Below are 27587 nucleotides of genomic sequence, written 5' to 3' on the forward strand. Positions count from 1 at the left end.
TGAAAATGCAACGGCGCCTGGTGATTACATATGCCCAACCTGCTATCGCAGCTGTGTATCAAGGATAGGCATCTTTAGTCACACAAGAAGTTGCTAGTCAAAAGATCGTCTCTCGAGACGTAAAATGCCAGAGTTTATGCATACAAAAATATAAAAAAAAAAAAGCAGTTTAAGATGTATAGTCTAATTTGAAAACTTAATTGCATAATCAAAATATATTTTACTATCACCTACATGGGAGAAACTACTAGTTATGGTCAACTATAAAAGTTTTTGTTTTTTTTTCAAAATTAAATCTACATAATCATTCATAGAGAAAAGCCTGCAAAACCTAATGAGTTTTATCAGCATATTGAAAGGTTGCCCTAATATTTCCTTTTTTTTCTGCAAGTCCACTAATTTTGATAATGGTCTCCAGTTCGTCAATTGATGGCCATTGTTGTAATTGCAACTTAGTTGTGAGTCTGTAATAGTATTGTGGTACATTGCAGTTCTGACCCACACTGCTGAATCTAATTTTGTGCAACACAACCTCCTAGTGTCATCTTGATTTTTAAATAACATTTTTTTTCAGTAAAGCTATAATTAACTATAATTATAATGAACTCTAAATAACAAGACAAAAGACAATTTGTAAACATTTATTATTGCAACACTTGTACCCTTTTTGTGTTGTAAATGTGTGATGAATGTTCTAGAAAGTCAACTCTACATCATTGCACTGTTGACATTAAAACTCTATACAGCTCCAATCACTATGTCTATGGACACAATTAGGAAACAACAAGAAAGTGTTACAAGATATGGACCATACAATTTAGGTTTACTAAGCCCATATTTCAGGGTAATACTATAGAGATGAAAAACAAAATGTAACATAAGAAAGGAATTATTCCATACTATGTCCGAAATGTTTATACTTATATAGAGTATCTCTGACTATTGATCAAATATATTCTACTTAAGTTGGATACAACTAATTATTCTCATAAATATGTACCTGCTAAAAACGTTATGTACAGTTGAAATACAATGTATATATATATACAAAGTGATTGAAGGTCATTCTAGACTTTTTTTTAAAATAAATGTTTTTAAGCTTGTTTAAACTGATTATGTAAAAACAATAAGAGGAGCTAATGCTTTTAAGCCAATACAAGAAATTACCTTTAAACTGTTCCATTAAGCAAATTACTTTTTTTTTCATTAAATTTTAAAAGATGTTTCAGAAAAGGGAAAAATGTAATATAATTTAAGAAAAATAACAGTTCCAAAACCACAATCTACTTGAAGGTAAATAACTAAGAATTCATTTCTTGAGACTTGAGCAAGACATTGAGATATACTGGGATACATGGGAATGTAAACATTGAAGCTTATGACATGCCTACTGCTGGGAACATTGGTTTCATTGGAATTCATTTCTAAATAGAGTGGGAAAGTTTATTAATTTGCAAGTGCCAATAGTTTATGTATTTTCATTTATATTGCACAGATGTTAAAGAATTAATAATGCCAAATAAACAGAAATGCTTTGATAATATCTAAGTCAACATGAGAAATTAATTGCTGGGAACAGATGGAACTTTATTTCCCTCTTATAGTTATCTTATAATAAACCAGGAGACAATGGTCAAATTATCAAAAAGTAAATTTTGATTATTTTAAATTAATGGCCCCCAACCTTACCCAAAGTTCCCTTACAGTTCCAAATCTGTATCAATCATTGATATGACAATGGCAAAACAATCTTAATTGAATATACATACAAAACAAAAAATAGCAATATCAATATAAAAACAGGTAGTGGTACATGGCAAAGTCAAGCTTCAGACAGGATCACACATTAAGAAGCTGACTGTTAAAGAGCTTGTTGCGGAACTTAACCAAGCACCCATCCTACACTCACATTTGCAACATGTACAATGAATTATTTCCATGGTTGGTTGCTTTTTCTCCTATAAGATGAAAGACAAATCAAAAGTATCTCTACACAAAGGATACATGAGAGTGAAGTAAGTAACCTACAAAGATTAAGGATATAAAGCAGGGGTACATACTGGGGGAGGAGAGGGGGAGTGAAACCCAATAGCAGCATATGTTAGCTCTAATGAGTCAATACAATCCAAGAGAAATACAGAGACTTTGTTGAATAAGAGGATACAACTATAGTGTTCAAACCCCTTGCAGGACAGAAATGGTAATCAAATGCTGGACAATGTCTACAAGCCCAAAGGCTCAACTCAATGGTATAGCAACCAGTTACCTTCATATCATTTCTTGCATACAATGAACTCAAAAGACCAAAGAAACATACACATCAGCAGCTTATGGAAATTCAAATAAATAGCTCAATGAGAAACACCATTTATTAACTTATTACAAGAGCAAACCAACATGCCTGCAACATACAAGTGCAAGAATCTTCATGGGCTGCACTCAAATTATGTGGTTACTTATGCAATCAACATGGTCAGGCCATTTCTAGGTTAATCATTTCATGAATTAATTCATTTTAGCCAAATCAAAAGTGTTGATTGAAAATATACAAATATGTTTTAGCTATAAGAACATACAGATAAGATTAGTCTAGTTGCATATTTGTCTAGCTATTGACAAAGTTATGAGAATAAATATCCATACAAAAGATATTATTCATGAGGACATGTAAAGTAGACACACACCACACCCATATTTTCACTCATACAATGACATACATTTACATTTTCCTGCTATTTTCTATACTAAATGACTAGTTGGGTAGACCAAGTTTTTGTTTTCTTGACTTGAAAATATCTAAAAGCTATGGAAAGTTAAAAACAACCAACAGCTCTATGTACAGATCATTACTGCTCAAAAGTTAAGTAGGCCCACATTACTATGCTTAAATGTTTATTTTAATGTTGCAGCAAATGAAAGAGATATGCCTATGGAACAAAAAACACAGGCCAAAGGAAAACATTAAGACTTACTTCATCTTTAAATCAATGCAAAATCAAATAAAAATATGAAGATGCATGCTGTTGACAAACCAGATACATAGTTAACTATACATTTGATTTTTCTTTGCATAAAAAATATAATTAAAAAAATGATACATAATATTCATGTCTGATTTTTATTAAAATATTCTAAATTTTTTTTTAAATAAAATTTTAATTGTTTAGTCATGGAAAGCAATACCAAAGGATTAATTATATTTTACAGATTATAACTGTGTTAAAATGGATCAGGAAGAATAAATCATGGTTGAAAGCATGTAGTTATAGGAACTGTCTCAACTGTATTGCAAGTACATTAATAGTATCATAAAAACACATTTTTCCTTTTTTTTAAAAAAATAATGTTTTCAGAATGTCTGCTTAAACTAAATAATTGTTAATAACATCCAGTGGGAGCAAGACTTTCAAATAAAGCAAATTTGACACCTAATGGAAAGCAGCTTTTAGTTTCACATAGCTGATGCCCTCTGGGACTCATGCTTCGGTTTCATCACTTGTTCTGGTCTTAAAAGTAATATTTCTTTTGGCAGGCAGCGGCTTAGCAGAAGACAGGTCAGATTTCTTGACAGTAATGATACTGGGACCTCCACCACCCCAAGCATCATCATCATCTAGACTAAACTGGAAATGGGATAACCTTTGATTAGCAGCATGCAGAGGTCAGCAAAGTTAATCATTAATGAATACATTTTCAAAGTGCAAATAAAAAAACACCTAATTAACTTGGAAATTTTGTATGATGAAAGTTAGTTTTACAAAATGATATTGCAAAGCATAAAGATTGTTTAGTGAAGTTGTTTTAGCACACCCTAAATCATTTCACACTAAAATCACTAGGCCTTTATTATAAAATGAAGCTCAACAAAAAATAAATTATTAAACAGGATTTCTAGTTGGCAAGCTCTTAATACTATCAACAAGGATATTTGTGTGTGTTAGTATTAGTATAACTAAAATGGCAGACTTTCATGATGCAGTAATGAATAGCTTGTTTAGGAAATCTTTTTTTTTATTAATGTAATGTAGGTAGCATACTCAATTCTTAGAAAGATCTATAGCCTAATTAATAAGAAATTTGGAAATTTTTGATTAATTCTATGAGACATTTCAATTTTTTCTAAAATTTTTATTGTGTGAATCTAATTCCAAGTAATTTCTAAAATTACTGCATGTACAGTGTAACACAACTGATTTGATATAAAACAATATTAAAGAACAAAAAAAAGTAACTATAATAAAAAAAAAGGATTTTAAAGCAGTTCAAAAATGTGAAGTCTTTGAATATTATAGCATACTGCAGGCTAGTCAAGAAGTAACTTAGTCATTGGAACATGTTGAAAATTTAGTATGGTTTATTTAAAGTAAGCATGTCTTGAAATGTAAGCCATCAGTAAAAATACAAAGAGAATGGATTGTTGGTCTGAGAAACAAAATCTTACTAGAACTTAGACATTGAAAAATTGTTAGTCAAATAAAATACCAAAATAAAAGTAAAACAATAAGTAAATGTTTGGAAGTCAAATGAAGAAAAAACCTTTTTGAATGATTTTCTTATCACAGAAAATGTCAAACTCTAGTTAAGATTACCCAAGAACAAAGTTATGTAACAAATATTTGTCATGAACACACATGAAAGAGTACAGTCAATGGCTGCCATCACTGGGTCCAAGCGTTGGAGCTCTCCTCAAACTGGCATGGAAGCAAAGGGAGAGAAAAAGTTCAAAGCGTGAGTTTATGCATCAAACAGAATAAAGAAAAGACAATATTAGACAAACATTCATTTTGTTTCATACAAATCTTAGTTTATTTTTATAATACCAGTAGAGATATCAGAGTGTCAGTTCTAATAAGTAAATCTGATGTTGCTTAAAGTATAAACTTGCTCAGATACTTTTATCAGTAACCCCATTTATTAGCACAAGACGTGATACATTTATTGAAAAGAATATAAACAATTGCTGTAAAAATCAATAGACGTCAAATTCCACAGTCTATACTTTAAACAATAGATAATTTAGATATTTATGGCACAACTTTATTAGGTATAGAAAAAAATAAAGAAGTATGAAAATTAGTTTTAAACAAATTTAGAGTGAATTGCCTTTTCTTTAAATCAACATTAAAGTTTAGATGGATAGTATTTTACAAAGTCAAAAAAATGTAAAAGAAAAAAATCTCTACTGACTATTATAATTTTTGAAAGTTTAAAGATTAAACTTCATAGTAGAGAAAATATACATAAATATTTTGCACTCCAACACAGAAAAGAAATAATGACTTCAACAGCAATTTGGAAGACAATATCATACAAAGCTAAATAGCAAAGCAAAGTAGATTTATGGCAAAGAAATGTTTGACCTATGTTTAGTTATTAAGTTAATGTTGAAGCTTAACACATACATGACAGAGACTGACAAAAGCAATAACTTGGTTAATGATTAAATCTGAGCTTCCACCATCTTCTAAAATACTTTTTTTTTGTTATTTCAACTAAATCTGATGGTTTAAAGCTGAGTTTTAAATGAATCAAGATTGAACATGATTAATATCACCGTCAGACCAAGGAAATGGCTTTGTTGGTCAGCCTTGTGTAATGATACACATTATATGTATGTAAAAGAGTATTTACTAACTAGACACTGTTCATTAAGGTACAAGAAAATATTAAATAAATCAAATAAACCGATCAAATGAATGTCAGTATCAGATATGATTTTATTATAAAAACAAAGTCATATGTCATCACACAATTGTTGAGAAAATATCTTGAAGAAATATACAATATGAATCAACAATAAAGATAACACAACCAATGAATATACATATGTTTAAGCTATTTGAAATTTTAAATTAAAAAAAAAATATTTGAAATGAAGTAGTAAATAAAATTACATATTGTTAAACTCTTAATATTTTTCTTTGCCAATAGGAAATTATCTTAAAGAATGATTAAAGTATAATAGAAAAGCAGTATTTTTAAGTTAAATTTTTGTAAGCAAGAAAAAAGAAATAGTAAAGACTGCAATTCTAATATAAGCAATTATAGTGCATAAAAGTATACAAATATACAAAATAATTGTTAAAAAAATTAAAAGTTATATGTAGGCCTCTACTCTAAGCAACGAGAATCCAAAAAAATAATTTTAAAACTTAATTGAGAAACAAAAAAAAAGCTATAAAATAAAAATAAAGCAAGAGAATGAAAATAGCTAAAAGTCAATAAAATAATAGGTCTAATAGTAAAACAAAATAAATAAAAAAAACAAAACAAAACACAAAACAAAAAACAATTATGGTGAATTCTTGAAGAACAGCACCTACTACCATCCTACCTTTCCAGGACTGAAATCTGCAAAGTTTGAAAATGGTTCACTTGCACCATTGCCTTCTGGTTTGTTCCCAGCAAATGGGTCACTATTAGCAAATGGGTCAGAGCCAAAGACTCCAAATGGCTCAAGTTTTGGTTTAGGTGCTGCAGACAGTGTTGATCCAAAAGGAAGTGGACTTTTTGATTTGGGTGGCGCAGGCCTTGGTGGTGGGGCTTTTTTATTTTTGGAAGATATATTAGACTTTGATGAATCACCAAAAGGATCATCCCCAAAACTGTTCACCATCTATCAGCACAAGCAGAAAAAAAAAAAAAAAAAAGCAAACCATTATTAAGAGTACATAGGCAGGTTACCTATTCCCTCCAGAATCAATGCAACTCCTGATATATAAGTAAACAATAAATTTATTAATGTTCCAGAATTTCAAAATAATTTATTTGTAAAGAATGTATATTTACTTTTTAGTTTAATATAAATTGTACAATTTAAATGTATTGTCTTTGAATTGACAATATTTTATGCTGAAAATGTGTTATTATGGGTCTCAACTGTTTAACTATAATTATATACAAATCAATCCATCATTTAAAAAAAAATCTATTCACCTCCAGATTGCAGCTAAGAAAACAAAAAGTAACCTTTTCAACTAAATACTAAAATTTCCAGATGAATTTCTACCAATAATGTAATCAATAAATTCAGAAAGAAGAATCCAGCTCTGTCACAATTGAATGGCTAAAATGTCCATACAGCAAAGGTGCTCTCATAAATATTGACTGTATGTATAATAGTGTCCAGAGAGACAGGCTTAAGGTTGATTAAGTAAAGATATGAGAAATATATTCTGATGAAATCTATGGTTAATGAAAGGCCAGGTTTAAATCTTTAACAGTGGTCAATGATATAGGTCATGCTTACTTGATAGAACTTGAGTATCTCTGTAAATGGCTAAGTGTCAACTAATTTAAAAAAAAAAAGGAGGTAGAAGTGAAGCTGAGGTTATAGGTCAAAGAAAGAAAAAAGACTCAACACTTATCAAATGAACTGTCATATCAGTTTAGAATACTAAGAAAACAAATATGCTAATTTCCAGTCAATATGTAATTAAAGTTCTCTTGATAAGAGACACTTTAGTATCTGCACAACTATTACTACTTTCTAACGTTTAGCAATCGAACAGCCAGGCTAAATATAGCACTGAACATACAACATGCTGAAAAGAAATAGTTTAAGCTATGTAGAACTTTTTCCCTTCAAAATAATAAAGAAAACAGCTATTTAAAAAAAAAGGTCAAATGTATATGATGAAATAATAACATAAAAGGATTTGCAGAGAAAGCATAAAATCAAACTACTTACAATAACATCATCAAGGAAGAAAACAAAATAAATGTGGAAAACAATTGAATGTTTTTAAAGAAATAACTTCCTGAGCTTGAGACAGCAGAAAGAAATAGATGATGATGTTTTTTTTCTAATTTGTGTGATAAAGAGACTGAAGATAATATTTCCAAATTTATAGGATAGTATCATACATAGTAGCATAAAGTGAAAGACAACTTAATTAAGGCATTTGGAGTAATTAATTAGCATTTTTTTAAACTATTAGAAGAATTGAAACATTTAAAAGGTGTGCTACAAGAGCTAAATACAAGTCAACATCACTATGAATGGAGGAAGAGAAAGCCTATTAATAAAACAGCCATGGAAAAAAAATGTCCCAAAGATGTCATACTAAAAGTAGTAGACAAAATGATTAGTGCTAGTAAGAGACATTATATGGTAGGAGTTCAGTAGTGATGGGGGAAAAACACTATCAAGAGTTCAAATGGATACTGTAAGTGAAAGTAACACTAACATTTAGAGTGGTAGCAGAAAATGTAGTCAACTTTGGAACGGATGGTACAGGATAAGTGTTACAATCAATTTGGCAAGGAGAGTGGCCTTTAATTTTGTTTACAGTGAAAATTATAACATTATTGCTTTGTGTGTAGTTCTAGCTAGCAAAAAATATATTAAAAATTCCTCATTGAGAAGCTGAAACTAGAATTATCCAGAAAGTGATAACTTAATCAAAGTGAGAGGAACTAACATTATAAATGTTGATATCAATAGAAATGGTGTCAATGAATAACATACTAGGATCACATTATATGTTGTTATAGAAGATCAGATTGTAAGTGGTGATGGGAGATAATATTGTACCAGAGGATGCTTTCATCATTTTGTTGCGATTAATATTTTGTTATCTAGAATAGAATCCTGGAGGAGATTGCAATTACTTCATTTAGGATTATATGAAGTACTGAGTTCCCAAAACTCTCATGAGCATCTGAAATTTGTAGTTGGAATTTACAGGTCACATAATTAATTAATTGGTCAGAATAAAAACACCTCATGGACCTTTTCATCTATTAAGCAAAAGCCATACCCCCCCCCCCCCCCCCGGCCAAAGTGTGTATAACATTTTTATTGTTCATACCCTTCTTGCAAGCAATTAAGCAGCATCTTATTGATTAAAACCTGTCTTTGTTTAAACTAATGTATACAATGAAAGTGAACAACTCAAAGAAGGCATAGGCTATTGGTTGAGAAAAGCAACTTACATGACTAGACTGTGCTGTACTTGTGCCCCAAGATAAACCAAATGCATCAAAACCATCATCAATGTTTACCTTCTTTGATGCTGCACCAGAACTGGCAAAGGGATCAGCTGAACTTGAAAATGGATCTGCCTAATGAGCAAACAATCAATTGTCAAGCTATTCATTTTTAAAAAAAGCAACAACAAATAATTAAAATCAATGTAATAATTTAAGTAAATATCCATTTTTGTTCTTAAATAATTGACAATGAAGCAGTAAAGAAAAAGAAATAAAATATAAATGGTGAAAAAGTGGATTACAATAGAAAGCAGACATTTGTAGAATATGTTGCATTAGCCAATACAAAACCCAAAAGAAAAATCTTACTCTGGAATAAATGTAACCTAACACAACTACACCAAGCTGCATTAAACTTTCAACAAACATTCTTATTAGAAAAAGACATTAACCAACCAGTCGATGACCTCTGGAATTTCATTAAAAACCATCTTAAAAGCATTATAGAAAATCATATACCAACTAAATACACATCAAACAAAATAAATAAATGCTGGTTTAATAATAGACTAAAGAAGCTTTGTAAACAGAAGGAAAACCTATATAGAAAATTTAAAGAAACTAATGCAGAAAGAGTTTACAAAAAGTATATAAAAATTAAACACTTAACCCAAAAAGTAAGCAGACAGCTGCAGAGTGAATACATAAACAATGTAATATCTAAAGATAACAACAAAAACCTATGGTCATACATTAAGTCTACGAAAATGGAAACAACAGGCGTAGCGCCATTAAAAGATGAACATAACATAATACATAATGATAATGAAACTAAAGCAAACATTCTAAACAAATACTTTGCATCAGCATTCTCAGCCCCAGGAGACAAAGACATATTACTGAATTTGAACCAAGTAGACAACATAGAAGATATAGTAGTACAAGAAAATGGAATTCAAAAACTATTAGCCAACACCAAACCAAATAAAGCTTCTGGACCTGATGGTATTCCAGCTAGATTACTCAAAGAACTAAGTAATGAGCTAGCCCCAGTGTTCAAAATACTCTTTCAGGCTTCACTTAACCAGGGCAGAGTACCAAAGGACTGGAAAGAAGCTAATGTCACCCCCCTATTTAAAAAAGGAGAAAAATCTGACCCAGGAAACTACAGACCAGTATCACTTACCAGCATCACATGTAAAATCCTAGAACACATAATATGTAGCAACATCATAAACCACTTAGACAAACATAATGTCCTCACACCATACCAACATGGCTTTAGGAAATATAGATCATGTGAAACACAACTAATAGGACTAATTGATGATTTTTCAAAAGGTTTAGATAATAGTGAACAAATAGATGCTATCTTACTAGATTTTTCTAAGGCTTTTGACAAAGTTCACCACCATAGTTTGCTTAAAAAATTAAAATATTTCGGCATTAATGGTCCACTGCATCAGTGGATTAAAGACTTTCTGATAGGGAGAGAACAAACTGTAATAATAAATGGCTCTAAATCAAAACCGATAACAGTAAACTCAGGTGTACCTCAAGGAACAGTCTTGGGTCCACTACTATTTTTAATTTACATAAATGATTTACCAAATTGCATTACTTCAGGAACAAAAGTCAGATTATTTGCAGACGATTGCATAATATATAGAACAATAAAAACAACACAAGACACAGATATTTTACAAAGAGAATTAGATGAATTACAGAAATGGGAATCAAATTGGAGCATGTCTTTCCACCCAGAAAAATGTCAGTTGTTAAGAGTAACAAAAAAACTAAAACAAATTAATTCCACTTATCTTATTCATGGCAAACCAGTAACACAGACTAAAAACGCAAAATACCTAGGTGTTATAATAAATGAAAAACTGTCATGGAATCCACATATTGATGAAACTACAAAAAAATCAAACAAAGCATTAGGATTTATTAAAAGAAATTTCTATAAATCAAATAAGAACATAAAACTAAAATGTTATTTAACCTTGGTTAGGCCAATAATAGAATATGCATCCTCTGTTTGGGACCCCTCAACTCAAGAAAACATTAAGAAACTAGAACAGACACAAAATAGAGCAGTGCGATTCATAACAAACGAATATTCACATTTGACTAGAGTAACACCTTTAGTAAAATCACTAAATTTAGAAAGCCTTCAGGACAGAAGGCTCAAAAGTAAAGTAGCAATAATACATAAAACACTGAACCATAATCTTCAAATACAAAAACAAAATTTAATAAAATACTCTGAAAGACACAAAGATAAAGGCACATTCCTCGTCCCATATGCTAGGACAAATTTGTACAAATACTCCTTCTTCCCTAGTGCTATTAGAGCATGGAATGGGTTGCCTGAGCTAGCCAGGAAAACCAGTGACTTGGCAGAATTTAAGTCATTGGTTAATATGCATGACTAAATGCATGACGCGTAGGACGTAATCATCTTCTTTTTTGAAGTAACGTCTGTATTATATAAGATAAGAAGATAAGATTTCCCCCCTGGGGACAAAATAACATGAAATTCATTGTCATTTGAAGTTTTCTTACCAACAGTAAGTCGTGTTGATAATATTCAAAAGCTATATGATTTAGTATCTTTGTCATTTGCTGTGAAATCCTTACAACAATTAAATGACTCATGTTCACTTGTCTTACCTTACTAGAAGAAGCAAAAGTATCTTTAAACAAGTCATCTCCACCAAAAGGATCAGCAGCTTTAAATGGATCTGGTGGAAAAAAAAAAAGCTACTTATGACCAATGTTATCTTAATGTTCAAAACGTTTATAGAATTTCTTGTAACATTTGTGGTGTACTACTACTGATGAAACCAGGAGTTTAAGCTATTTATAACTCACCATCCACAAATGGATCATCATTCTGGAATGGGTCATCTGGTCCTGCATTACCTCCACCAAAAGGATCACGACCTTTAAATGGGTCATCATCTAAGGTAGAACCCCCACTGAAGTTACTAATAGTACTTACTGGACTACCCACCTGGTGGTGAAATTTAAATAATAAAATATATAATATGCACAAAAAGTGAGTGCTATGCTTTAAAAATGAAGACTATGTCCTAAATATGAAGACTATACAAAGGAAAAAAAGCAGTTGACACATATTTCTAATTGGGTGCTCGACCCATTTTTTAGCTGTAAATTTTATTTCATTCTTTATTTAACTGATGAATTGTTTCACTTGATTATTGTGAAAAGAGTGCAGTAACTTTATAGTTTAGGTGAGAAGAACTTTATATAGTGGACAACTATATTTTGTAGTTTTCATATGTTCTCATTTGCTCAGATTGCAATTGAAACTTACCGTAGCTCGACTACTAGCAGCATCAATGTTGCTTGCACTATCTCCATTGAAACCTGTATAGCCTCCTATACTTGGTTCAATGGCTTTACATTGTTCTGTTAAAAGCTTTAAGCGATTTCTTGTCTTTGTTTCATGAGGGGAAAAAAAAGACAAATGTAATTATTTGCTTAAAATGTATAAAGTTCAGGGAATGAATCAAACAAAATAGATGCATTAAGGTATTAGTTCTGTTTAATAAATAGCATAATATAACATTTTAGTTCTGGCTTAGTTGTAGGTTGTCTTTTTATTTTTGATTCAATTAAAATGAAAGTTTCTGCAGAACTTCCTCTCTTGTAGTTCAATGGTGATGTTTTAAACTCCAGTTGATTTTCCCCTATTTCATCAGCCTCAACTGAATAGTCATTTGCATTGTTAGCATTCAGTATCTCTTCATTTCTTGAGACATAATTATACACATCAGTACAATTGTTTTGCTTCTCTGTCAGAAATGAACCATGTTTATCTTCTAATGCAGTGGAATGCTCAAGTCTTCAACTTCAAACATCTTCCATTTCTTTACATTCATCCTCAACCCATTTACTTTTAGCATTTTCATCTAGTCAGTCACACCAACCAATGCACATTTATAAAAGGGGGAAGCTTGAAAAACAATTTGCTGATTGTTTCATGAAGAGAATATTTAAACACTTCAGGATGAAACAAGGTGCATTGAAGGTAAACACATTTTCACACCTTAAACAATTAATTAAAAACAAGCAATCAATAATAATTTTTTTATGGTCTTAGCTTACAGAAATAATTTCAGCATTGATTTCCCCTTGTGACTTGGCCAACTGATCTAATTGTTGTTTGCTAGAGTCTACAGTTTGTTCCAGTCTGGACTCTTCCTCTCTCAGTTTAGTGAGTTCTGATCTGAGTTTCTCTAGTTCTTTCTCTTGATCCTAAACAAACAGAACATGCAATCATTGTCATTGTCCAAGATGCAGGCTTCCAGCATTGACAACAAAGACATTCTAAGTTTGGCTATCCTGTCACACAAATTTAATCTTTTCATTTATATTTTTGACAGTTGTTTTAATAAATTTTGTTTTGCACTCAATAATTATTTTTTTTTAAATTAAAGGAAAATTAAAACAATAACAAAATTGAAAAAAAAAAAGAAAGTAAGTTGTGTGATTTTTTGCAATAACACTAATATGACTAAGAATAAAACTTATCAAAAACAACTTTTGTTCATGCACAAGCACAGTTGTCAAATACAACAGAAACATGATCATGAAAGATACAAAAAATTGAAGATTAATTCATTTTAAAAATGAAAGAAATATGAAGCATTTAATTAGTTTAGATGATTTTGTTAGTATGTCTTAAGCAAGTCCGCAAACAATATTATAGGACATATTGGCATTGTTTGTATATCAAGTTACATATGACTTTTTTAAAAACATTTTTTGAGGATTTAGACTAATTAAATATTCTTCTAGTATCAGTTGAGATTTTCAAACCAATTTTTATTTTTAAATTTCAGAAACAAAATTATTTCTAATATTTAACTTCCCAGTTATTGTGTTAGTTCTATTACACATTACCTTTAACTTACCCAGCAAGCAAGTGAAAATATTTTTAGATTATAGAAACAAAAATAGTTTGCAAACCCTTAGTGTAAAATGAATTAGAGTGATAATCCAAGAAACACAAGAAAACAAAATAACATGAACACAAAACTAAATTAAGGGAAAAAAATAAAACAAGCATTGTTAGTTCAACATAAATGTTAAAAAGGAAGCATAATTAAAATCCAGTGGCCCTCTCTCTAGTTAGGTAAGAAGGCAAAAGAGCAGCAAGTCAAGGAATGAAAATAAGCTAGCACTTGTAAATGTATGAATGCTCAACATTTTTTTACAATATGTCTAATATAATTATAATATTTATAGAGATATTTGTAAAGCCATAACATTTCCTTTATGCACAGAGTCATTAAGTGTTAAACATGACAATAAGTTTACAGCTCTATGAAGAATGCATTGCACTGGAGCATCAATGACAATGTCCTCAATGTAAAGTATGCTAGCATTACATAGATCTATAGATACATCAGCACTTCAAGCTAATGTGTAGCCATGCCATCACCAATGAAATTATTGTTGTGGTTAATGAAATGCTGTGCAACACAAGTTTACCTTCACAAGCTGTTCTCTATTACTCAGCAATGATTTCATTTTGTTCACCTGAAATTGTAAGGCAAGGGAAGGGAAGAAAAGCAATGGAGAGGTTTTGGGTTAGAATGAAGTTCTTTGATATTTGTTGAAATCATGTGGAATATTATGGCCCATAATGGGGTCCTACTTATAATTCAGTCATTTGGTTAGGTGGTTTTTTTTTAGGGGTGGATTTATCCTCATTAAAATATTTCAAATCTGTTAATGATATTAGGCCTAGGAATTAAGCTTTAATACCAACAGTATTAATCTGTGGGCACAAAGAATATATGTATAAGTTGAGGTTATAAAAAAACTGTTTCATTCTAGTGTCAATGAATTGAAACCACAAGTAATTACATAATGGTTTTTCATTCTCCCTATCAAAGCTAGAACAAGTAATAAAATGGAAGCCAATTCCTAGACATTCAACCACATGACTTGTAAGATATCTCTAACAACCCTAGCATGATAACATTCTTAGCAATTCCAAGTCAGCTTTTGAACAAAGCTATATTTTAGAGCACCAACTGGATTTATAGAAACAAAATCAAAATATTTAAAATCTAACAACTCTAATGGGTCTTAAGAAGGCTAGTGTATACTTTATAAATAAAATATTTTTGCAATACGTAAAAAAAAAAAAAGATAAAAAAGTATTAAGAGAGTTCATTAATAGTGGAATCTAACTTCATGCAACTGTACAACTAATGCAAGCATGCCCAAATGTGAACGCATACAATTTAGTTTAGATAAATTAAATCCACTGTCTAAAAGACATTGACTATTAGGTGATAATTATGTGTCAATGTGAATGTCATATAAAAGAAAAATGTTAGATCTTGCAAGCCAGAATAACACTGCAATATTAATGGTCATGGGGAAGTAAAAAAACAAACAAGGTAGATAGGATTTAAGAAAAATAATGTCAAGGTAAATAGATTTTGAAAAAGACATTAAGCATTAGATTGCCGAAAGGATACTTAAAAATTTGTTAATATATTACACGATGTTACAAATATTCTTTCAGCTTGGCTTTAAATACTACCACACAATGAAACTAATACCATCAACAAAAAAATCACAAATATTCTGATACAATTACTAATCACTTCAATATACATAACTACAGCTCTTCAAGATAGAAAACTATTTCTAACGTGATAACTTTTTCTACAAAAAGAATTTTTTTCTTTGTGGTTTGGTCTACCTACTGTGACTTAATACTAACAGTTGAGTCTACCTACTTCACAGCTTTTTTTACTACAACCCACTTTACAACTTACTGGGGTCATCTCTTCACCCAAATCTGATGCCCCATTTTCAGTAGGGGGACATTTTGGACCCCCATTCTCAACCTGAGAGAAATCCAATGCCCCATTTTCAACTGTGGTCAATCCTGGTATGTTTCCAGTGGACTCTCCAGTTAGTGTGGGCTAATTTAGTTGACATACAAATAGTCAAATATTATTGGACATCAATTGTTTTATGATATTGTCAATGAAATCTACATCTAAATATATATTTTTAAAATTAGAAACACACATAGGGCTACATGAGTCTAATTAAATGTTACATTTTAAGTTCTCCCATGACTTAAGTTAAAACTTTCAATTTACTCAGCTAATTGTATTAGTTCATGTTTAATGATTTAAATATTCTATATATCAATAGTGTTATTAATGATTGTATTAAGAGCTTTAAGATGCTAGACTAGTATGGTTAGTCCAGTACTAAGTCTAATTAGATTAAAAGATTTTATACTAATATTGTTAGCTAATGATTGAAGATACACCCATATGATGGTAGACTGAAATGATTAGAATTTTTCCTCCAGAAATGAAAAATGTCCAAACCTGAAGGATGGCAGGGGAAAGAAATTGTCAGGGCTTGAACTAGGGACCATATGATCAGGACTTAAGATAGATTTAAAGGTTCAATAGTAGTAATACTGTTAGTTGCAAATACAGCTGTAAGAGGATACAATAGAGTAATGGGGTAGTTCAGGATTCAAACTTGAAAATTCTAAGCAAACAATAGAGTTAGTTAATGATGGTAGACGGAGATAAGCGGGTCAGTTCTTAGATAGTAGATAGACTAAGGAGATAATAAAATAAGAGGCTCATTTCTTTGATAAGAGAGAAGTTAATGATGGTACATAGACTAAGGAGATTATAAAATTAAAGATTAAAGACAGACTTAAAAATTTATAAATTAATAGTGTAAGTTGATTGAAGAAAGGCTTACAATATATTACACTAATAGAGTAAATTTATTAAAAAAAAAAAAAAAAAGATTGAATTTATTTTAAATATTTGAAACTAATAAGGCAAGTAGTTCTTTCAATAATTCATATTCGTTATTGATTGTAGAAGACATAAAAGATGCCAGACTCATTTGGTTAAAACAAGTGTAAAATTTTCTTCATTACCGTAGAAAAAATATAAGTCTTAAACTAAATTACTTGCTAATGTTCCACAACTATGAAATGACATATCAGAGTGACTGACACTAAAAGTAAAAGTTACCTCCATCTGTTCTTTGCTAGTTTTTTCTCTCAGTTCCTGAACACTTCTTTCCAGGTTGGATCTCTAAATTAAATAAGCATTCAAAAACAAATTGTTAAACCATTAATACACAGCTAAAAAAATTACAAGAATTATTTTAGTTAAAATGTAGTTAAACTAAAACAAAGACAAGAACAATAGTAATTTTAGTTAAATCTTAACTAGTTAAACCAAAACAGAGAAAACTAAATAGCTGGACAATAAACAGAATTTCAAATAGGAAGTTGTAATTTTTTTTTGTCTTAGTTCCTACTAGCATTACAAGACAAACTTAATGTTAATTATCATAATCACAAGGGTCTCCTCCATTAATTAAAAAAGCCTTTTTCCAAATAGAGTATGTCATCCTAATCACAAGGGTCTCCTCCATTTATTAAAAAAGCCTTTTTCCAAATAGAGTATGTCATCCTAATCACCTTATCTTCTAATTCATCCAAACGTTTTTGTGCTTCTTTCTTTTGAGCATCTAGCTGAATTAATGTAGCGTTCAGTGAATCCAGTTCTTTTTGCATAACTTGCACTTCCCCATGCCTGATCTTGATATCAGCTTCTTGTTGAGATTTATCTCTCTCTAGTTTCAACTTTTCTCTGCAAGATTAGAGGACAGACAAAAAAACAACTTTGAAGATTACCAATTTAAAAAAAACAACAACTTATGTTTAAAAGTGTGAATGAAATACTCCACACATACACACAAATAAGCTTTGGTGACAAAAATTCTTAAACTCTCTAATATTGATTTCTAATGAAGTCAGCATGTCCAATACATCAAATAGCTTGTAGAATTTTAAAATATGTCAAGTGCCAAGCAAATCATTCTGAACAAAATATATGTGTAGAAGAATTTCAAAATCCTGCCTAGAAATTCTAACTTGTAAGTTAAGAAGTGCTGAAAGTACTCATCAATCTAACATAAACATCTCAGAGTTGTCAAACTTCTGATAATTATTAAAAAAATACATCATTTTGAGAAATAATCACTAGTTATGGAATGAATAAATAAAAATTGTAACTAAAAGGCTTAAAATAATTATAAAAATGTAACAAATAGATAATAACTTGTTTAAAACATTTGAAAAACAGCAAAACAAATCTTACCTAGTCATAAAAACCATAAAGGCACTACAGTCACATGAGAGAAAGTTACACAATATATCAACAGAAAATATGAAGGAAAGAGAATGGACCAGTTTCATGTTATTTGTTTTAGTTGTTTGTTTCTTAATGTTATAATATATATCTGCTGTAATTAATACATGTACATATATGTCTGCTGTAATTAATAAATTTACTATCTAAAAAAAAATAAAAAAAATAAATAGACTGAAAACAAAGAAAGTAAATGAATAGAATTTTCTATTTACATTTTTTGTGTTGAATCCGAACCATTTTGAAGAACCAAGAAAATAAATTAGGTGAACAAAATAGCATTAGTTTTTATGATGTGCTATTATTGTTTATAAATTTAGTATACATTTTTAAACCATTATTATGCTACTCAAACTAAAATATAAAAAAATTTCTATTCTATATTCTATCAGTAAATGTGAGTTTACATGTAAATATCTAGTAAATGTAAGTAAATAGTGCTACAATTGTGTTGTTCTTTTTTAATTAACTCTTTCTCTCCTAAGTGACGATAATATAGTCAATTTTTTTCTTAATAGTCAATTAAGCAACGATATTGCCTCGGTACATTTAAACATCTTTGTTGCTTGGTTAATAATTTTAAATGCTTATATTCTAAATCTTCGTGATTTCCGCATGCAGAAGAGTTCACTGTTTACTTCCTTCAACATGGTTTTAATATTACAGAGCATTTTGAAAGTCGTCTTTTTTGTGTGTGTGTGTGTTAAAATGGAAATGGAGTCTGGCCCATCGGGAGGTCGATCTACTAAAACTGGTACATCTAAATTATATTCGGATCAACAAGTAAGAGACCTTATTGATTCCTATGACAGTGATTTTGTTTTATCTGTTCATAGTGATAGTGATAGTTCTAGTGTCAGTGTTAGATCTAGATCTGAATCTGATAGTTCATCAGCTGATGAACCTGCCACGCCCCCTCCTAAAACTAGACATATTAGCACAAAGAATACATCTAGATCTAGGCCTGTTTCAACAAGTTTGAGCTGTAAAGTGCTTGACTTCCGAACCGGGAATCCTGGGTTTGAATCCTGGTGAAGACTGGTATTTTTACTTTCTGGTAAGAGTCCACCCAGCTCTAATGGGTACCTGACATTAGTAAGAGAAAAGTAAAGGCGGTTGGTCATTGTGATATGACACCCTCGTTAATCGTGGGCCATAGAAAAAGATCACCATTACATCATCTGCTCCATAGATCAAGGTCTAAAAGGGAAAACTTTACTTTTACTACTAATTAATTGAATCTATTGTTTTACATAAACATACAATATGTAACAAAAATCACTGAGCCTACATAGATAAAAAAAAAACAACAACTGAAAAATGGTTCTCTACGTAATAATTGGACATGCCGGCTTAAAACTAACAACTTTATTTTATTTTAAAATGTGTTTACTTGGTTTCTTTTTGTATTAGTTGCCAAGCAGTAAAAAGCTATCTCAAACTTACTTTTTAATGTCTTCAATTTCTTTGCTGATCATATCAAGCTCTTTAATAGCAGAAAAATCAGCAACATGGCTATAAGGACCAGCATTTGTTCCATCCTGTAAAATGATGTCAGAAAGTCAGTTCTTGAAACTAAAATCATTTGTTGAAACCAAAATACATTCAGAGTATACAAATGGACTTTTGACCTTAACACTGAGAAGTATCTTAGTTTATGGAGTCTTTATAAGGTCCAACTTACTTCTGACTGAATGAATTTTGGGTGATGACTGAGAGTTTGGCTTTAAAGATAGTTTTCATAAAGTAAATAAATCAAAAAGATCACATACAAAAAAAAAATATGATTGGACTTATCTAAGTTTCTGAGAAATGATACTGAAGTGTCAAGCTTACCCGAACACCAAAGGCACCAGGGTCTGCCACAGATCGTAATGAAGGTGGAATCATTTCAGGCAAAAGCTGTGGAGGAGGATCAATCCCCAAAAGTTTTTGTTGTATAAGATGCATAGCCAAAGCAAACTGTTCTGCTGTCAGCTTTCCAACACCTTGACTATCACAGAGACCCCTGTGTTTGGAGAGAATAAAATATAGATTTAGGCTTAGTGTTAGAAAGGATCAGTGTCTAATTAACTTTAATGTGAATACATTGGTTAGATTTACAAGCGATTAGCTTGATTTTAAAAACAACTTCCTAACAACTTTATTGCTTCACTTGAATGACATGATTTACAAACAAATTGAACTACTTCTAATAGTCTTTCGAACATGGCTATCAAGCTAGATGACTAACCAGATATGAGCAAGTACAGCAGTAGAGAGACCACTCTGAGCCAACACATCTCTGATCTCAGCTCCACTGACTAGCCCATCATGATCCATATCAAGATTGACAAACATGGCATCAGATTTGAGCTTTTCAGCCGGAGTAACTACCCAGGTTGGTAAAACCTGGATAAATAAGCAATAAAAAAATATGGTACTAGAAATTACAAACCATCCTTATTTATTTCATTTAGCTTGAAGTGAGTGTAGAGCCTGAATTGAGCAAGTAGAAATCTGACAAATAGGTACATACCCCAGTGACTCCTAATGTTGGTGTGGACCTGCCAACTGTATTCATGCCAGACACAGGTACTGAGCCGATCACAGGTAAAACAGGTACAGCTCCAGGCATGGGTGGAGCCACACCAGCTATCCCCCCACTTTTCCTCTTAGAAGGTGGCACCAAACCTGGACGCATTATGCTAGGGATATCTTGACCTTCCCGAGCTTGGTAAACAAGGTGCATTGCCTTCATAGTAAAAAAATAGATTTCAAGTCAGCATGAATATTAAGTCAGCAAACTGTTAAAAATAAAAAATTAACTAACATTTAAATAATCGATGTATTAAATTTGAAAAAAAAAAGCCTCCAATTCTGTATAAAAAGAACAAGGAATGGATTCTGGAGGTTTATGAATGAGACTCTCTTACTTGCTAAAAACAAGTTAGCAATGAGAAAATGTCCTCATAAGACATTAAAATAACCTCAAATATCAGTTTTTTCCTAGATGCAGCATAAAATTAACTTTATACTTTATTACAATTGAAAAAAAAATTAATATAAGGGTAGTCAAAAATATTGCATTGAGATTTCAGATTTTTTTCCAAAATAGTTAAGAATTTTAGTGTATGCTGTCAAACTTTGAAAATAACAATGGACACAATACACTAAGATAAAAAAAATCAAAATTGAAAAAGAAAATGAACGTATTTCATGAATAAAAAAATATACAAATTCTATGAAGTAAATCTTAAAATTAAATGTTAAAATAATAGAATACTAACCACAGCAAACTCATCTCTGTCTAAATAACCATCCTTGTCAATGTCACTCATGTCCCATATTCGACCCAAAATATCAACAGGGAGTTGGGAATTCATTAGAACCTATAAAAAGAAATAAAAAAAATTATGTATTAACTAATAACTAACAATTACATCTGTAACCCTAGAGGAAACATAAGACACTTGATTATAGAAGCTGCATTCTTTAATAGAGGTTTAGCCCTAAAGCTACAATAGAATGTACACTTACTGGTTTGACCTTGTCTCCTGACAGCATGTTGTTTACTGGCTGAAGGCTGTCAAACACTTTATCATATTTGGATTTCTCTGACAGCTGAAGATACAAAACAATTATGGGTACATAACCTTTTATCATATTTGTAATTCTTTTATAGCTATACATACAAAATATTAATAGACACATTTATCTAAAATTAATGAATCTATATATTAAATCATTATTTAAATGAATATATAATATTAAGAAATATAAATATATACCGTAACATCCCATGGAATGTTTGTAGTGAAAGCAATCTGTGTTGTGTCGACTGGTTCAACAGGACCCTGTGATTAAAAATATAAATCTACTTAACTAGAATTGAGCAATGAAACCTTTTTATTTCTTGGCAAGTTTGTCTCGCAATGCAATTTTTTAAATTTTATTTTACATTAAACTTGAAAAAATTAAGACTACATATTATGTTGTTGATAATGAGCTTTCATAAATTTTTCTCAAGTAATATAATGAGTAACAACGTCACACTGAGTTTAGTTCTTTCAAGCAAGCCCACTGACCACTTAAATAATTAGTATAAATATTTACATTAAAATGTGAGTGACTTGATTTTATAACTCAGGTTGGAATTAATAAATCTAACAATTTATAACTCTATATCAGTAAACCTTTTAGCACAGATTTTAACAAACTTTATATATTTTGAAAAATGAAATTGTCTATATATGAATTTAAGTAAACTGAATATTACAAATTGTAAAAAAAAAAACTTTTTAAATACTCTGTTTGAAGCTAGTATACAAAAATGAAAAATTCATTTCAATAATAAATGAAAATACTTTTGAAGGTATGTATCTAAAATAATTTATCTAAAGATATCTTGCATACTTCTTTTATTTTCTAATAAGAGCAAACTTACTAGATCTGGAGGTGGGGTCTCCACTACCAACTTAGATATATTTAACTCTTGTTTACTTTGCACTAAGGCTATTAGTTTTAAAGCCACAAAGAAACCAGTCTTTTCTAAATAGCCTTTTCCCATTGGATCAGACATATCCCACACCTGGAACATTAGAAAATACAGAATACAACATTAAATTAAATTTAGGTCACTATAGTCTACACAATGGACCTCATTCACCAATCGTAAACAAACAACATTTAGTCACGTGATCTTATTGATAAAACAACAGGAAAAACTGTCACGTGACAACCATCATGAATTAAACATGAGATCGTAAATTATATAGAAGAGATAGAGCAGCACGTGCTAAATGTTGTTTGTTTACAATTGGTGAATGAGGTCCATTCAAATTTAACATCACAAAAAAAGTCCACCTATAAGAAAAGTTTTTGAATAAGAAATTACATAACTCATTATACAAAATTTAGCTTTTGATATTTAGTCTAAACAGTCTAGACTAATTGAAAAACATTAATTACTATAATGCATTTAATCAACAATTAGTCTAAAATTCAATATTAGGACAGGTCAATAGAACTTACTTGTGACAAGATGGTATCACTTAAATTAGATTTTTTTAGAAAGTTGGCTGCATCCAGTGCTCCAATGCTACCCGTGCCCATAGGATCCGCCTAGAGAAACATTCAAATATTATAAAACCTTTAAATATGCATACATGTGTGAACAGTGATTAATAGTTTTCTTCTTCTTCTAGCCAGCTTTTTGCTGCTAAACTGTAAGCTCTTTTGCCAAGGAAAAATAGTGTGCTGTTTTCTTCAGTTGTTCAGCACCGCGGTGCAGAGTGTTGGTTATGTTGGCATGCAGTGGTAGTAGGGTCTACCTAAGGTGCATTCAAAGAGGATGTGGTTTACGGTTTCATTATGGGTGGGCACAGGGGTAGGTGTGTGAGACATACTTTGTTAAGATGATAATTTAACATAGGTGTGTGTTCTGTTCTTAGTTGAAAGATTGTAGATTGCTATTTGCGGGGGAGGAAGTTAACAAAGTTTTAAAATAAGCACTACTTTTATGGCAATGAAAGCATATGTTTAGTGTGAAAACCCAGCAATAACTAAATGAGATATAGACACAATAATTAAAATTCATTAACCAATAGTTTTCATTAAAAAATGTATAGTATCTATTTATAGAATCCTGATCACATCATCCCTTGCCTTGGTTGTTTCATCCTCTTATCTTTTTATACAACAAATAATAATTATACAAATTATGAAATCCGCAACATGTTAAATGAATTTTTATTTACATGATATAAAAAGTGTGACATATTAAATAAGAACAATAATATTAAAAAACATAATTATAAAACATATAATATATATATAGATCTAATATAAGATTATTTTAGTGAGTTAATGTAAATCAGTAAAATAGGTAGGCTAATGATGGAAGTTACAGAAGATGGTCCATTGATGACTGTCATGAGATTGATTAGTTATCACCCAAATGTTCATAATTATTCCAATCAATCTTATCTCTGAAAAGATTTCCACCACACCTTGACCTTTCCTGATATAAATCCTCCGTAAAATATACACTAACCACTCATGGACTCTTATTTTACTGCACCTTGGCGAGAAGAATAAACCTTTATGCAGTATGCACAAGATGTTATTCGACATTCTCTACATCGAATAGAACCAAACTAACTGAAAACACACCATGCTTTACAATATATCTAGCATTTGACTATTTATTGACATACATTGTTAGGTTTCTCCACAAAGCTATACAGTGTTACCCCTTTGCAACAAACTTTCAAACCCTTTAACCCCTCCATTTTACTTTCTCTTTTTAAGAATAAGAAGTAAAAAATATCAGCAAGCAACAGAGTCAACCATATTTATATATTAGATGAAATGAGTGCTTATAGTCAAAGCCTTAACAGCATATGACCTGGTAGAAAAAGGAGGGGATGAAGTGACCGGAAACCTTACTTATATAATAAAAAAAAAAGGATTTTAAAAACATTTTACTTTGTAACTATACAACTGGCTTCTAGATTAAAATTAAAATATTCACACTAATACAAGACCTTTACATCATCTGCCGTAGTATAGGCTAGATCGTATAAAATAGTATGTGTAAAAATCTAAATAGATTGAATAGATTAATAATTGTGATGAGCACTACCAATATAATAAATATTAAAAATAAAATCAACATGTTTAAGCAAGATGCTATAGAGAATCTTTAGATCAGGGTTTACATACCTGCATGTAGTAGGCCTCATAAACTCCCCCATGCTTGCCAACAATCTAAAAAGTTAAAATAAATTATATATAAATAGCAAAGGATCATAAATTTAGTTTGAAGTTGCAGGTTTTTTTTTGGGTCACTCTTAAAAAATCCTTTTTTTTTTAAATCTGGGCTTTTTGTTTGTAATTTTAATATAATAAAATATTAGATCCAAATAATATATATTCCACTATTGAATGAGTTAGATTCTTGATGTGTAATCTTTTATAATATAATATAAAATTTGGTGTCTTTCTTTTTTCAGCAGATGACAAAATACTATCTGATCTCTAGATAAAGATCTTGAAAGCCTAAATTCACCTTTTATTAATTTTTTTCAACCTCAAAAAATCACTGCTTCTTGTTCTGAATATAGATCTAGTAGAGTAGTAGTTTCATTTTGTAGCATTTGTTCACCTTTCTTTAACAATGTATGTATTGTATGTATGTATTTATGAGAGTCAGTAACATAATGATTAAAAGTAAAGTTGATTAAAGTTAGAATCCTAAGAATCTATTTTAGATCTCTGTCTCTAGTCTAAGAGTCTAGATAGATCTATAAAAATCTATATTATTCTATATATGAATATAATAATTATATGATATAGACTAGACATAGAATAGATCTAGAAATCAAATAATTATAATACTAGACTAGTAGTAGTAGTAAGTAGATCTAGATCTAAAAATAGTAGTTTATTTAATTTGGACATTACATGAATTCTGACATTCGCTGTTTTGGTGGTCATTAAATAATTATTTTAATATTTATTACAAAAATAGCGCACTGTATAATGTGCTTGTCCATTTTCCAATGATTCTAACCCAATTTCCTTCCATTTAGCTGTCTTTTTATGTAAGAAAAACGAATTTCAAATTTGTTAGTCAGGTTGTTGTTTTTTCCTATGTTACCCAGATGACTTTACCTCTTCCTAGAGTTAAGACTATATTTTTTGATTGGCTAAGTCTATACTAATGAGCCCGGCAATATTTATTCTGTTTTTGGAGCTGATTTATTTGATTCAGAAGCCAAGTTGTTAGATTCCATACAAAAAAAAAATTAATAGGGTGACCGAATTAAATTACGATTTTCTTACCAAAATTTATTTCGGACAGCCAGTTTTGGACATCAATGTTAATGATCTTATATTATATTTGTTCATTTTTTGTTGTTTTTTTAAATAGAGAATAAATGGGCAAATGCTTGGAGCGAGCTTGGTACATTGAATGAAGTTAGATAGATCTAGATTTATATATAGATCTATAGAGAAAATATAGAGGATTCAGCTATTTAGGCAAGAATGGCTATACTAACCTGTACTATATTACTTGTACAAAAGATCATATGTATTAGAAATTTATTAAATTAATAAACAAAAAACACAAACATTCAACACACATCTAATCATGCAAACATAAAATAAGTCTAAAAGTCGGTGCAGAAGTCACTATCTCAGTGACCTAATTTTGGTAGAATAAGTGTGTTCATATTTTTATTTTTTGTGTTTGTATTTATGCATAGTTTGAAAAACATCTTAATGATTTCATGTGAGGGGCTATGCCTGGTAATCTTAAAATTTAGTTAATTTTAATATAGAATTAAAATCTGAATTTATTGATGCCTAAATATAGAGACTGTCCGAAATAAATTATGGTGTCAGGAATCAAATAATGTGGGTCAAATTAGTCCGAGTTAAATGAAAACACACAGCCTCTTTGACCTTAAATATAATAACAAATTATATATATAAGTTAGCGGTTAGGCCCCCCGGTTAGGGCAAAAGGGGTACAAATATAAAAAATAAGTAGTCATCCTTAAGTTATTCTCCTTTAACTAAAGAAGATTTTGATAGTTCATTTTCTTTTCTATGTCGTCGAACTAATGCACTGTCAAAGTCAAACTTTCACATTTGGGCCTATAACTAGATCTAGATGTAATTGTAGATCTATAGACTATAGGCCTGATATAGTATAGGTGTCGGAATAGCATAACTCTAGATCTAGTAGTTACACTACAGTGACTACAGTTACACTTACAGTATAATTATTTTTTATAATAATATTATAAAATAATAAATAGAGAAGAGATAGATCTAGAAATAATCTAGAATCATAGAATAATATCATAATTTAATATGATAGATTCTAATCCTATACAGTACTATAGTAACTAGATCTATACTACTCTATACTCTATACTTAGTCATTAGTCTTAGTATACTAGTATACTTATAATAATAATTATAATACTCTACTACTTACTACTAGTTAGAGTAGTCAGACGACTAGTCTGACTCTACTACTTACGACTAGTACTAGAGTGCTAGAAGTAGATCTAGAGTATTCTAGAGACTAGTACTACTAGTAGAGTCTAGGCTATATTTAGATGCTTAGAAAACAAAGCCTAATAAAGAATGTGTATTAATACGTTAGATCTAGATTGAAACATTAAAAAGATAAATAATAAACTATACCTGAGGCAAAGGTGGAAACGCCGCCATCTTTTAAAGCTAGTTTCGAGCCCAAGAGACTATTTGTATTTGATTGGTTAATATGATACAATTATGTAGGACATTTTGTTGCTCATTCTGAGGGCGTTGCCCCAAGTCAATAATAAATTATCGATAGGCCTATGTAGAATTATATTAAAATCTAGGCTAGAT

At 30.4% G+C, this 27587-nt stretch overlaps 1 protein-coding gene across 8 annotated transcripts; it reads right to left on the reverse strand.

Moving 5' to 3' along the window:
- Window positions 1-625: 625 nt before the first annotated feature.
- On the reverse strand, window positions 626-27522 carry LOC106060394 (epidermal growth factor receptor substrate 15-like 1). Of its 8 annotated transcripts, none has more exons than XM_056028967.1 (23): window positions 27399-27522; window positions 24900-24944; window positions 23208-23297; window positions 22621-22764; window positions 21965-22030; window positions 21714-21797; window positions 21464-21565; window positions 20713-20928; window positions 20428-20585; window positions 20031-20202; window positions 19641-19735; window positions 18144-18167; window positions 17462-17633; window positions 17007-17069; window positions 14461-14508; window positions 13072-13221; window positions 12278-12400; window positions 11812-11953; window positions 11611-11681; window positions 8938-9066; window positions 6335-6616; window positions 4632-4691; window positions 3483-3623 (listed from the first exon to the last, which is right to left on the reverse strand). In XM_056028967.1, the coding sequence occupies exons 1-22, from the start codon at window positions 27423-27425 to the stop codon at window positions 4659-4661; spliced, it is 2436 nt and encodes an 811-aa protein (XP_055884942.1). In that variant the 5' UTR covers window positions 27426-27522; the 3' UTR covers window positions 3483-3623; window positions 4632-4658. The 8 variants fall into 8 exon arrangements, 7 of the variants coding, with proteins under 7 accessions (XP_055884938.1, XP_055884939.1, XP_055884940.1 ...); XR_008777885.1 differs by having other exon boundaries at window positions 3488-3623; window positions 4590-4691; XM_056028963.1 differs by lacking the exon at window positions 4632-4691 and having other exon boundaries at window positions 626-3623.
- Between the last annotated feature and the right edge of the window lie 65 nt (window positions 27523-27587).

The sequence above is a fragment of the Biomphalaria glabrata genome, chromosome 5, assembly GCF_947242115.1.
Source record: "Biomphalaria glabrata chromosome 5, xgBioGlab47.1, whole genome shotgun sequence".
Lineage (NCBI taxonomy): Eukaryota > Metazoa > Mollusca > Gastropoda > Planorbidae > Biomphalaria > Biomphalaria glabrata.

Coding starts and splice junctions, on each gene's coding strand:
- LOC106060394 (XM_056028963.1), bottom strand. CDS start 27,425: ATGGCGGCGTTTCCACCTTTGCCTCAG. Junction 14,509..17,006: donor CTAGCAAAGAACAGATGGAG/GTAACTTTTACT, acceptor TTACAATTTCAG/GTGAACAAAATGAAATCATT. Junction 12,401..13,071: donor TCAATGCTGAAATTATTTCT/GTAAGCTAAGAC, acceptor CATGAAACAAAG/ACAAGAAATCGCTTAAAGCT.